This window comes from Eublepharis macularius, chromosome 1 (genome assembly GCF_028583425.1).
Source record: "Eublepharis macularius isolate TG4126 chromosome 1, MPM_Emac_v1.0, whole genome shotgun sequence".
In the NCBI taxonomy this organism is placed as follows: Eukaryota; Metazoa; Chordata; class Lepidosauria; order Squamata; family Eublepharidae; genus Eublepharis; species Eublepharis macularius.
Genome location: NC_072790.1, coordinates 230,826,814 through 230,840,187, shown reverse-complemented (window position 1 = coordinate 230,840,187; position 13,374 = coordinate 230,826,814). Strand labels below are relative to the sequence as shown.

The 13,374-nt window shown below is 44.2% G+C and overlaps 1 protein-coding gene across 1 annotated transcript; it reads right to left on the bottom strand.

Moving 5' to 3' along the window:
- Positions 1 to 4,243: 4,243 nt before the first annotated feature.
- LOC129342205 (SLAM family member 5-like) lies at positions 4,244 to 12,288 on the bottom strand. The gene is made up of 4 exons (XM_054997848.1): positions 12,218 to 12,288; positions 9,719 to 10,039; positions 6,687 to 6,962; positions 4,244 to 4,877 (listed from the first exon to the last, which is right to left on the bottom strand). Exons 1-4 carry the CDS (start codon positions 12,255 to 12,257, stop codon positions 4,726 to 4,728), a joined length of 789 nt encoding a protein of 262 aa, XP_054853823.1. The 5' UTR covers positions 12,258 to 12,288; the 3' UTR covers positions 4,244 to 4,725.
- Positions 12,289 to 13,374: the final 1,086 nt, after the last annotated feature.

Genomic DNA, 13,374 nt, shown 5'->3' with positions numbered 1-13,374 from the left:
CTCTCAAAAGGCGGCGAAGTGTTTACAGAAGTATTTTGCAGCCTCGCAGCAAGAGCCTGCTCTGGAAGCTGAAGCAGACGCGGGAGCAAACATGGCGACCGCGGGAAATAGCGATGACGCACAGATTGGTCCCATATCAAACTCAATGCTTAAGCTAATGTTGAAAGAGCTTGAATCAAATATCTTAATTCAAATGTCTACCCTGATGAAGCCTTTAACAGAACAAGTTACTGGTAGAGGTGTGCAATTCGGGTTTCTGAAACCCGAAAGAAACCCGAAACAAACTTGTTTCGGGTTGTTTCAGGTTATCCGAAACGTTTTGGGAAACCCGAAACGTTTCGGGTTAATCGGAAGAAAATAACCCGAAATGTTTCGGATTGTTTCGGGTTTTTCAATGGGAAAATGCCTCCGTCTTCCCGGATGCCTGGGGGAGGCATTTTCCCACCGAATCATCCCAAAATTGGTGGGGACCTTCCGCTAACCCCTCTCTAACAACCCCCCAAGTTTCAGACCGATTGGACTTTGGGGGGCCATGTTATGGCCCCCTAAACCAAGTCCCCCTATCCTCACATAAGAAAGGGAAGGGTGAGCATATTGTTAGCTTGCTGCTGCTCATCTTCTTCTTCATTATTTCCTATGGGGAAAAAATGAAGAGGCAGGCTTCCTTTGCAGGCTTTCCTCTGGGGCCCTTCTCCCACCCCTGGGCTGTGCAGGGCCCTTCTCCCACCCTTCCTCCCACCCCTGGGCTGTGCAGAATTGCCCAGGGAAAGAGAGTTTAGAAGTTCCCAGCATAGGGAACAAAGGGAGAGGGCTGGCCTTTGCCAGCCTGTTCCTGGGGTTATGGGTGTGGGGCAGGTGGGGGTGGATTTGGGTCTGTGAGGGGCTAATGTGGGGATTTGGGTCTGTGTGTGGCAGCTGGGGGGGAATTGGGTTTGTGTGGGGCTGTAAGGGGTGGACTTTAGGGGCTGAGAGGACCTACTTGGGGAGGCCATGAAATGGCCCCCCCAAGTGGGAGCAGGCTGAGCCTTGGTGGGGGGTGGGAGGAAGGGTGGGAGAAGGGCCCCAGAGGGTTGGGGGGCATTTTGCATGCAAAATGCCACCCCTGGCAATACAAGCCTCCCCCAGCTGTCAGTGGTAGAGATTAGAGCACCGACTTGGGTAGGCCATGAAATGCCCCCCCAAGTGGGAGCAGGCTGAGCCTTGGTGGGGGGTGGGAGGAGGGGTGGGAGAAGGGCCCCTGAGGGCTGGGGGGCATTTTGCATGCAAAATGCCACCCCTGGCAAGACAAGCCTCCCCCAGCTGTCAGTGGTAGAGATGAGAGCAGAGCACCTACTTGGGGAGGCCATGAAATGCCCCCCCAAGTGGGAGCAGGCTGAGCCTTGGTGGGGGGTGGGAGGAAGGGTGGGAGAAGGGCCCCTGAGGGTAAGGGGGCATTTTGCATGCAAAATGCCACCCCTGGCAAAGGAAGTCTGCCTCTTCATTTTTTCCCCATAGGAAATAATGAATAAGATGAGCAGCAGCATGCTAACAATATGCTGCTCCTTCGCTTTCTTATGGGAGGATAGGGGGACCTGCTTTGGGGGGCCATAACATGGCCCCCCAAAGTCCAATCGGTCTGAAACTTGGGGGGGTTTAGAGAGGGGTTAGAGGAAGGTCCCCACCAATTTTGGGCTGATTCGGTGGGAAAATGCCTCCCCCAGACGTCCGGGAAGACGGAGGCATTTTCCCATTGAAAAGCCGAAAGAAGCCGAAATGTTTCGGCTTTTTTTCTTTCGGCTAGCCGAAACGTTTCGGCTTTCTCCGAAACGTTTTGGCTAACCTGAAAGAAGCCGAAACACTTTTGTTTCGGCTTTCTTTCGGCATTCAGAAAGCCGAAACGCACATCCCTACTCATGATATTGCATGACTATATTATTTACTCAGCTGTAGACATCTATTGGCATTATTATACCTTACTTGATGTTATTGCTATGTTGCTGGTTGAATGTTATGTTATTTTTGTTTGGAAAAGTTTAATAAAAAAAAAAAGATTGGAGAAAGGCTTCAAACATGAGATGAAAGGAAAGATGGGGTATGAATATTTTAATAAATATTTCTATATTTAAACATTGATATTCTGACGGCCAAAAAGACAAATAAGTAGGTTCTAGATCAAATCAAGCCTAAATTCTCCCTAGACACCAAAATGACAAAACTGAAGCTATCATACTTTTGTCACATTACGAGAAGACAGAAATCAGTGGAAAAGATAATAATGCTAGGAAAAGCGTAAGGCAGTAAGAAAGGAGGAAGACCTAAACCAAGATGGCTTCTCAATAAAGATCTGAGCAAGTGTGTTAATGATAGGACGTTTTGGATGTCTCTCATTCATAGGGTCACCATAAGTCAGAAGTGACTTGACAGCACATAACACACACAGTCACTGTAAGAGTAGGACACTGTAATGAATTCAGTCTGAGAGGGGGTAATGCCTACGCCATGTGGGGAGCTCTCCTGCTAGGCCATTTTACAAATCAGTAGAAATAAGTGCAACTGTGCAGAGAGGGGCCTAATTTGGAGGCCTGTAAAAATTACTCATATTGTTCAATTAGCTTGAAATTTAGAAGGTCTTTAGATTAGAGGGAGGACTATGGTTGTTGTGGATTTTCCGGGCTGTATAGCCGTGGTATTGGCATTGTAGTTCCTGACGTTTCGCCAGCAGCTGTGACTGGCATCTTCAGAGGTGTAGCACCAAAAGACAGAGATCTCTAAGTGTCACACTGTGGAAAAGATGTTGGCAGGTAAATTATATCTACTCAGGAAGGTGGGGTTGGGCTGAGTCATCCTGTAAGAGTTTCCCAGGGTGTGGAATGCTAATGGAGGGAGGCTTCACTGTATCCTGAGGAGGTTCTTTTGCATATGGATTGGTGCTTGATGTGCTAATCTTCTCTGCAGGGCTATTGTCAGATATAGAGTGTTTTGTTAGCCTGGTGTTTTTCAGGACTGGAAACCATGCTCTATTCATTCTTAAAGTCTCTTCTTTCCTGTTGAAATTGTGCTTATGCTTATGAATTTCAATGGCTTCCCTGTGACAAAGTAGTTGCAAGTGTTGTCAAGTATTTTAGTGTCCTGGAATAGGATAATGTGTCCTGTTTGAGTTAGGCTATGTTCAGCCACTGCTGATTTTTCAGGATGGCCAAGTCTGCAGTGTCTTTCATGTTCTTTTATTCTTGTCTGGATGCTACGCTTTGTGGTCCCGATGTAAACTTGTCCACAGCTGCAGGGTAGACAGTATACTCCTGCAGAGGTGAGGGGGTCTCTACTGTCTTTTGCTGATCGTAGCATCTGTTGTATTTTTCTGGTGGGTCTGAATACTGCTTGAAGGTTGTGCTTTTTCATAAGCTTTCCTGTCTGATCAGTGATTCCTTTGATATATGGCAAAAACACTTTTCCTGTGAGATACTGTTTTTCCTTGGTTGTTTGATTTATTCTTGGTTTAATTGCTCTTCTGATTTCATTTCTGAAGTAGCCATTTGCTTGAAGTGCGTGGTTTAGATGATTTATGATATAAATTACCTGCCAACATCTTTTCCACACTGTGACACTGAGAGATCTCTGTCTTTTGGTGCTACACCTCTGAAGATGCCAGTCACAGCTGCTGGCGAAACATCAGGAACTACAATGCCAAGACCACGGCTATACAGCCCGAAAAATCCACAACAACCATCGTTCTCCGGCCGTGAAAGCCTTCGACAATACAGAGGGAGGACTGTTTTCTGTGCGAATTTGGTGGGATTATCTTTATAAACAGCAGCCCCAGACCCTTGAATAAATTTCCCATTGAAAATAATGGCCCCAAAGGAGGGAGAAACACAGATTTGACTCCCGAACCAGTAATATCGTACCAGGACATATGCAATAATGGTAAGAATCCACCCCCCTCCCAAGTCCAGATCAGAAATTATAAGGGAAATTTTCTCTGTGCTCAGTCCAATCTAATTCTCTGAATTCCCAGCTGTCATTGTTTTTTTTCTAAAAGTGTCTCTAGCCCCTTTCCTTATGGGGATATATAGGGCGCAGATGTCCCTACAATGGACTCATTTAAAAAAAATAAAGGCTAGGAATTTTATTTTGGTATAACAGCATATATCAATATAACTCTATTAAATCACTGATTTTTAAAAAAAAACTTATTACAGAAACCTGCTGTGTGGAAACCCTGTTGCCACATGCAACCACAGCAGCCACAGGGAAACTACACAACTTGTCTCCCTGTTGAAAACACTGTAATACGCATACTCTGCCTTGCTGCCAATAATAATCAAGTCTCTGCATTCCAAAACCCAAGGGAGTTTCTGGGTTGTCTTCAACATTTGACAAAGGAGGTGTCAACAAACATTACAAAGCAGAGATATTACACAAGCATACAGTAAAATCAAAGGAAAACCTATGGAATCAGTTTTAAATGTTTCAACTGTAATCAATCTTGGAAGAAACAGTTTCAGATCAGATCCACAGTCCAAGTTCATCCAGTCTTGAGAATCAGCAAAGATGCATTTCTGGCGCCGGACCTCAAGTTTCAGTTTTGCCAGAACGTATTCTTATATAGAGATTACTGGCGCTGAATGGGTCTTCCAAAGAGCAGCAATAAGGAAACTTGGTAGGTGCAAGAAAATGGGCTTGGAGGAAGTTAGGACAGCTCAGGTGCAGCTTTCTCACCTTTTGCTCCTGCTCAATGCTGCACTCTCATCCCAGCTTCTCTGGGGTGTTTCTTTGCTTGGTGCTGAAAAAGCACTTCACAGAAATAACGTTAACAATCACTTTCACAATAATTAGTGCTGCAATTGTAATTCCAGTAAGCACGTATGGAGGGTGGCCACCAGTGAACTCCACGGCACCTTTAAAAGAGAAAATAATATTTGAATTACTGGGTTAGTGATTGTCTTATTAAATATATTTTTGAAAAGGGCTCTTTGGTGTTTTCCTTAATCTCTGTTGCATAGCTCTTCTGGTTAAAAATTGCTCACGAATGCATCACTATGATAATTATATTATGTTTATATATACAGTGTACATATAAGCAAGTTGAGAAACAGCCACCTAACAAGAAATACATTGTTAAAACAATTAAAACTGGAGCAAAAACATTACAAGATACCTTACTGACCTACTGTATTTTTGCCTCATATTAAAGAATAACATTCTCAAAGACAAGATTTACAAAGGAGTGATTCATGACTTCCAACTGACCCATTACTTTTTTCAATAATTTTGATTTTGCTACCACAGACTAACACGGCTAACTTCTCTGCTTCAATAATCTAGTTACCAACAGATTAGTAAATAATAAACAACGTCACTTCTCTTTGAATTCTCTGTTCCTTATCTAACAATATCACAACTTGATAAATGGGAATTTTAATTCACATCAGCCACTTAATTGTATTTAAAATTTCGGCCATCTGTTCCAGCTGTGCCATTGAAAGCAGCTTGATCTGCAGCAGATATCTTGATTTCCATGCCTGCCACGAAATAGTTCCACCTGCTAATCCTACTAAATTCTGTAAGCGTATTCCTGACGACTCACCAGGATTCCACAGTGCAGGCACGTTAGTGCGCCCCTAGTGAGATAAGAGGGGAGTCGCTCCGTTGGCCAATGGGTCTGTAATGAGTCGCTGCTGGGCGCAGGAACCTATCAGGAAACTGGCACTGCCCCCGTGCTACCCATCTGTGCGGCCAGATCCGGCCCTGTTGGGGCCGTGATCCCAGCGGGGGGGAGGGACGCAGTGGCATGGAAGTATCGCTCACCTGCTCTCCCCGCCAAGCCACGATCCTGGGGGTGGGGGGCATGGTAGCGGGCAAGCCTGGCTCACCTGTTCTCCCCCCCAAAGCTACAATCTGGGTGGCTGCTGGGTGGAGGAGCTGGAACCTCCCCCCTCACGTGCTCCCTACCAGCAGCAGCCCCAATCCAGGTGGCTGCAGGGTGGAGGAGCTGGAGCCGCCCCCCTTGCATGGTCCCCATCTGCAGCAGCCCTGATCTGGGTGGCTGCAGGGTAGAGGAGCTGGAGCTGCCCATCTCATGCGCTCGCTGCCCACGGTGGTCACTGCCAGGCACAGGAGCCCATCAGTCCCTCACATTGCTACAATGGGCTTTGTTGCTAGTTTCTACATATTCAGGGGCCAGCAAAAAGCACAAGAACAGATTAAGTTCTTGGTCCATCAAGCTGCACAGGTGTAATAATAATCAGGGGTATGTATTCTGTGATACTATGCACACCACACATATGCCAAATCTCTGGCCCTTTCCATATGTCCTTAAAGGGACGGCACACTCACTGAACACTGGCAGCTTTTCCCCTTTATTCCAAATGTCTACATTTTACTTACTTTAATGATACTGCTCATGCAGCCTATTCGGCTCTGAGCAGTGCCACACTAGAATTAAAATTAAAAGGCAAAATTTTTAATATATAATCTGTACAGTATTAAAATTTAAAAATTTAATAAGTTTTTTCCTTAACCGATTGGGAGAGAAACTTGGCTACTGATTGCTTAGCATTATACCCTGCTGAAGTCCTTCCCCTTCCCAAACCTCACCCTCTCCAGGTTCCATCTCCAAAATCTAGAATTTTTCAACTTGGCACTGTATAGATGATAGTTGTGTAAAAATCTTGAATTGCTCTGTTAAGGCAAGAGTGGCGTATTACCTTGACCTTCACAGGCCTGCTTTATGGAGACTGTCTTGGAGGCACTGCTTACAGGATTGTTTGCTGTGCAGGTGCAGGTGCAGTTTGTGTCATTGCCTTGAAAATCGCTCTGGACAATATGGAAGGAGCTGTCTATAGTTTTGCTAGTTGGGGTCCAGATGTAAGATACTCCATCTCCCCACTTCCCCGCAGAGCAGTTCAGCTGCAAGATGTAAGTCCCATCACTGAGTACGTGCATTTCGCATTGGACTTCCAGATCGCTCTCCAACAGATGTTCTGGATGGGAGTGGGGGATAGGTAGGAGACATACAGTACAATCCTAAGAACACTTTCCCGGGAGTAAGTAAGCCCCACTGAATAGACTTGAGTAGGATTCTGAGTAGGCCTGAATAGGATCACTTTCATTGAATGCCAATTGAAAGGTAATCTAGAGAGATGATAAAAGACTGGAAAATGAGGGAGGACAGCAGAATCTAACAGAAGTTTGTGCTTAGGTGGGACATGTGAAAATTGGTGGACCCTTTTCCATTACAGTTAGGTGTAGTTGGTGTAGTGGTTAAGAGTGTTGGACTCTAATCTGGAGAACCGGGTTTGATTCCCCACTCCTCCACTTGAAGCCAGCTGGGTGACCTTGGGTCAGTCACTGTTCTCTGGAGCTCTCTCAGCCCCATCCACCTCACAGGGTGTTTTGTTGTGGGGATAATAACAACATACTTTGTAAACCACTCTGAGTGGGTGTTAAGTTGTCCTGAAGGGTGGTATATAAATTAAATGTTGTTGTTCTTGTTGTTACAGAAAATTGTAGACATTTTTGTCCTAAGTGTAAAATGCTGGGCTGGGGGGGCAGAAAAAAGAGGAATTTCTCATGTAAAACTCTCTCCAATTTTCTTTCCTCATCTCCCATCTGCAAAAACAGGATTAGGAGATTACAAGTCATTGTTGAAAGTGGAGTGATCTTGTGGTACAGTGGATCAAACAGGTTTGACAGATTTCTGCAGTGCTGTGAAAACCTATTTAACAAGAAAGTAATCAGTGTATACCGTCTTGGGAAACAGTGCCCTTTTCATACTAGAAGAGTTTTGGTGAACTTGAAAATGTGATCGAGGACAACGGTTGGCTGTAATACCATACCATTACATTTGAAAGGCCTCAGTATCTTCTGTATCACTTAAAATTAATCCCCAGTTGCACTAGCACATTATTTTTTTACTTCTCCTTTGAGTCATAGTTATGCTGTGGTTATTCTGTCTTTAGGTGAAACTCTGTCTAGTTTGATTTTATTTCCTTCTGCCTACAGTTTACATGAAAATAGGCCAAAGTCTATCCCCCCCTCCCAACACACTCTCTAATTCTTTTTGGATGTGGGGTAAGGAGGTTGCCACTGTGACTGTCACATTCATGTTGGATCCTCCTTCCTTATCCTTTTCCATCATACACTTAAAGAAGGAACTATAGAACTCACTGGAACTATATAGAACTCACTGCCACCAGATGTGATGATAGCTAGTAGATCAGATGACTTGCAGTGTTTTAGGTCTTACAGTTAAAGGAACAGCTGTCTTTTAATAAGCAGGAAGCAAATCCTAACATTTTGTGGATTTAGTTGGACAATAACGTGGATAATCATTTTTTTAAAAAACCATTCACCACCATTTCCTTTCCCTCCCTCTCCTCCTCTACCAATCCAGATAGGTAATTTTACCTCTCCTTTATGCTTTATCTTTTAAGATACTGTATTGATAATTGTAAGAAAGAAAATATTTAATAAATCAAATAAAGAAAGGATTAGAGAAATTGATAGAGGAGAACAGTGTCAAAGACAATTAAAATGTGATTGCTAAATAGAGCATCCATGTCCCAGGGCAGTGTACTTTCAACTAACAGGAGAGGTACGTTCCCTTTGTGCCTCACTTGTGGGCGATGCAGAGGCATCTCAACTGGTTATTGTTGGCAGCAGAACACAGGACTAAATTGGTCTGATGTAGCAAGGCTTTTCTTACATGCTTATAAAAGTTAGAAAAATTCATGGTCACAAGCCTTTTACCACCTATTAAACAGGAAAGACAAATGGAACCGCCATGTGCAGAGACTGTCTACCTTACGTACCCGTTTCTGGGAACCAAACCACACACGGGCAGACCATCAGCTTCTAACCCAACTCATGAAAGCCATTTTAAAAGAGGCTGCCAAAAAACCCGCAGGCATCTCCTTGAGTTCTGCCCTCTTCCAAAATAGCCAAAACCCCCACATTTATTGGCCAGTAGAAAAGATCAAGAGTCTGGTAGCACCTATAAGACTTAACAAAATTTGTGGTAGGGTACGAACTTTCATGAGTCACAGCTCACTTCTTCAGATACAGCTAGAATGTGACTACATCTGTCCTTATATCTTGGAGAGCGGAGTGATTTCAGATGCCGAATGACAACAGAAAAGACTAATTTATCTAAGGTGCACAGGTCTCTGGCTCTCTTTGGCTGTGGCAATGTATAGTGGCAAAAAGGGAACAGAAAAGGCAGCCAAAGATATTTGCAGCGTTTAGAGAAGCAACATTTGAGATTCTGAAAAGCTGAAAATAAAAGTGAAATTTGGCTGCAAGCCTCGTGCTGCAAAGGTCTTGAAGAAAAAGTACAGCAATATCCTTTGCCTTAAAAGGCACCAACCAATAGAAAAACAGCTTCTCACCTATTTCTTCCATTGCATTTATAAAACCTCATCTGGCAAATATCCAGAACAACCAGTTATGCCAGTGAAAAACTGGGCAGTTGGCAACCTATTTGTAAAAATAAGTGCTATAGGTGAATTCGTTCCATCTTATTGTTTATTTATGTCTGATTTGTATCCTGTCCTTCTACAAAAATACTCTGTGCATCATAGAAATAAAAAGTGAAGACAATAAAATAATAATCTGTCTATATTTAGAAAGATCTTCAGGCAACAGAGCAAATGACACAATGTTATTTGTGGCAATATTTCTTTTTTGATGCCCTACAGGAAGGTGGGAAAAATGGCAAGGCTGCTGTTCAGGTACTTACTGTACACCTTCAGCCTGAAGGTCCCACCATCTTCCCCTATTTGTGCTCTGTATGTTCCAGAGTCATCTTGAGTTAGATTCCTGATTTGTAAGTTCTTGCAGTCCCTTGAGACATCCAATCGCCTTTCAAATTTTGGGAAGATAACCTTGATGTCACAGGGCCGGCCTGCTTCCAGATCCAGAGAAGCAAAATGAACAGGTTTATCTTGGACAGATCTAAGCCAGGAGACTGATGTGAATTCTTTCGAAGTCTTCAGATGGAAAGTTACAGATCCTCCCAGAGTTCCAATCGCTTCCTCAGCTTTTCCTTCTCTGAAGGATTCTGTACGGTCAAGAAAATGACAGACCACTTGAGGAATCATCACACCCCCAACATCATGTACAGCCATTTCTATACTTGAGCTCTAGTCAGATCCCAAGAATAACTTAAGAGAAACATTGTGTGAGTTCTTTTGGTGTTCTTACTTCTCCACGAAGACTTACATGGACATCCTAGACAAGTCACTGTCTCTGGGAGAGACTAGGGTGATACATTTTTTTGCCAGCTACAAAGAGTTGCTAGGTCCCCCATGATGGCAGGGGATCCCCCACCCTGGCCCCTGCCAGCTGCCACCCACTGCCAGGGACGGATCTACGGTAGCCGGCGCCCAGGGCAACTGAAGACCGGCCACTCGTGCGCGTACATAGCACGCGCACTCCCGGCGCTGCGTGATGGTGTCACTTCTATAATGTCATCACGCAGGGCAGCGTGTGCAAGCCGGCTGTCCTGGCGCGCTGCAGAGCTGGCAGCGGCAGCGCGAGTGGCTGGGAGGCTGCCCGTGATATTCGCTTGCCCCGCAGGACAGGGGGCAGCCAGCTTGCTGCGAGCCCCCTGTCCTGCGAGGCAGGCAAATGGTGCAGGTGGCCTCCCAGCCACCCGCGCTGCCTTTCGCCTGCCCCGCAGGACAGGGGGCGTGTAGCAAGTGTGCCCCTTCCTGCCACCCATGCACTCCTGGGGTTGGCAGCTGCGCCTGGCGCCCCTCTTTGGCGGCACTGGGGGCAGACTACCCCCCTGTCCCCTGTCGATCCGTCCCTGCCCCCTGCCATTACTTACCTGGTCAGCAGGGGGGGAAAGGCATCTGGGAACAGGAGTGGCAGGCATGTGCACAAAGTATGGGCATGTACCCATTTCTCCAGTGAGTATATCATTCCTGATGCAACCCAGAAATAACATTTTTTAAAGAATCAGCCCATGGCATGACCTCTTGTTTTCAGGTTGCCCCAGAAATGATGTTATTGTCACAAGAGCTGAGTGTACAGGTATGTACTTGTTGCCTACCTGGCCCCCTGCACCTCTCTCCTCTTATTTTTTAGTTGGGGGGATCTGACAACCCCAAATTACTTCAACCCATATCCCTTTCACACATGATGGAATTTGTGGTGGTCATGTCCAGTCGTGTCAGGATAGGGTTCATGCTGATGGCAGCATGTAAGGGTATAGCAAAGTGCTAGAAGTCAACAGAATCTTTATCAGTGTATCTTTGGTAATCTGAATTATGGCAAATTGCAATGGTGGAAAAACTGATGCACCAACAGAGTTGTCAAAGATAATGCTAGAATGTTGGATTTTTATGAAACATGGCAAAAGTTTATCACATATATTAATCAGAAAAGTACCAGTGCAGCCTGAGGCCCTGGTCGACTATAGGGTTAACATCTCAGACTGTCATACATCAGAAGGAATTCACATACTCTGCTCAGCACTGCAAGGAAGGGGAAGGAGCTTTCAGTTTCCCTTCCACCCCTCTTTCACCAGTGGAAAGGGTGGTAGGGGGGCTTTTTGCTCCTTCTTTCAGTCTCCACATTTTCTATCTAGGGCAAAAAGCCCTCCACTTTCCACTGGTGAAAGTGAAGTGGAAAGGAAACTGGAAGTTCCTTCTCTCCCCTCACAGTACCAAGCAAATGAGTACTTTTAAAGGTGAGTTCCCCAATGTATATTTGACTGCAAGTCCAGTCACACAACCGTGACCTGGCATGTGTCAGGCATATTGTATAGTTAAGCCCTCAAATTTTGCATCTGGAGGGAAAAGGGAAGTCTGTTGAATTCTGCAAAGATACTGCCAAACCAAACCAACCTCACTGATCTAAAATATCATTAGCATCTTCCGTCTCTGATAGGGCATACCAACACCGTTTTTGTCTCTCTAGATTGGGAGAGAAGGGGGGAGGAAAAGGCCCTGTAGCAGTACAGACAAGTAAAAAATGAACTCTCGCTCCACTCTGATGTGGAAAGGAGGAATCATTTCACAAACTTATAGGTGCTGCTACCCTTCCTCCATTGGTCATATGCCCCATAATATTAACACCTGTCCTCTGACTCAAAGTTCCCTCCAGTTCCTATGTTTTCTCTCTAGCTCAAGCTGAGAGATTTCAGTAAGGAATTAAAAGTTTCTACCTTCTTCTGAGGATAGAAGCACTGCAGTCATTTCACGTATCTCAACATTTCCCACCTGGAACTCACCTATCAGAGGACACAAGGCCACCGTCCAAAGCCACCACATTGTCCTCCTCCTTCAGTCTCTCTGTTGTCTGTGAGTCTTCAATTAATGCTGTGTGAAGTACCCACGTAAGCAAGCCACAGTTCCCCTTTCCGGTCTCAGCTTCATTTTCAAAAGCCATATCACAATGTGTGGGGAAGACCATTACATAGAGATGTCACAAATTTTTAAGCACAAGCAGTCTCTGCTAAGGGCACGTTTCTGCATTTAGTAAAACTTTATATTCATATAAGGCATTTTTGGGTGTCCAGAGTATTTCACTTCTGAAATCTTCACAACAAACATATAAAATAAGACCAATAATGTAGTTCTCTCTCGTTTTGCTGATGGGTGATAGTGACGATAGTCAGGTTTTTTATTTATTTTATTTTATTTGTTTTAGATTTTTATTCTGCTCTCGCTGCAAGCAGGCTCAGGTTGGATGACAAGAATTTTAAAACACATTGAAATAACATATACAGTATAAAATGATAAAAACCATTTATAACCATCAACCATACAATATACAATAATATAAAATTAGCCAGACGGCAGCCATCAGACAGTACTTGAAAAGCAAAAAAAAGATGGTGGGCAGCTCTAAGGGGAGGGTTCAGATCTTTCAGTCTCCCTCTTTTTAAAAGTTATATTCCACCTTTCAATAAGAAGACATTGAGACAGCTAGAACATTTTATTTGCTGATTTAATTAGATTTATTTACTGTTAGGAATCATTTCATCACTGTATTGATTACTTTCTCCCCAAATGCTTTTGTGGTTTTGCATTCATGTACTTATTCCACTCCTCAGCACTAGGGCATTTTATTGCATTACCTTTGCTTATTTTCCTCTCTATTCTTTTCTGTATTTTATAAGTTCAGTAAGGATAAGCTTTAGCTCAGTTCACTGTCAACTCTCCCCTTCAACCCCACCTAACTAAAATGCTGTTTTACAGTGTTTACAAAAAAAACACACCATTACATTGCATTTCTTAATGGACAGGCCTCTTCTTCCTTTTTTTAAAAAAAATTAGTGATTAGGGCGTCTGCAAACAAGAATTTATTAAGAAGACATCCATTATTGTCAAGTGTTAAAATGTAGTTGCAACATAAGCGAAATGATCACGCCAGCATGACCAGTTC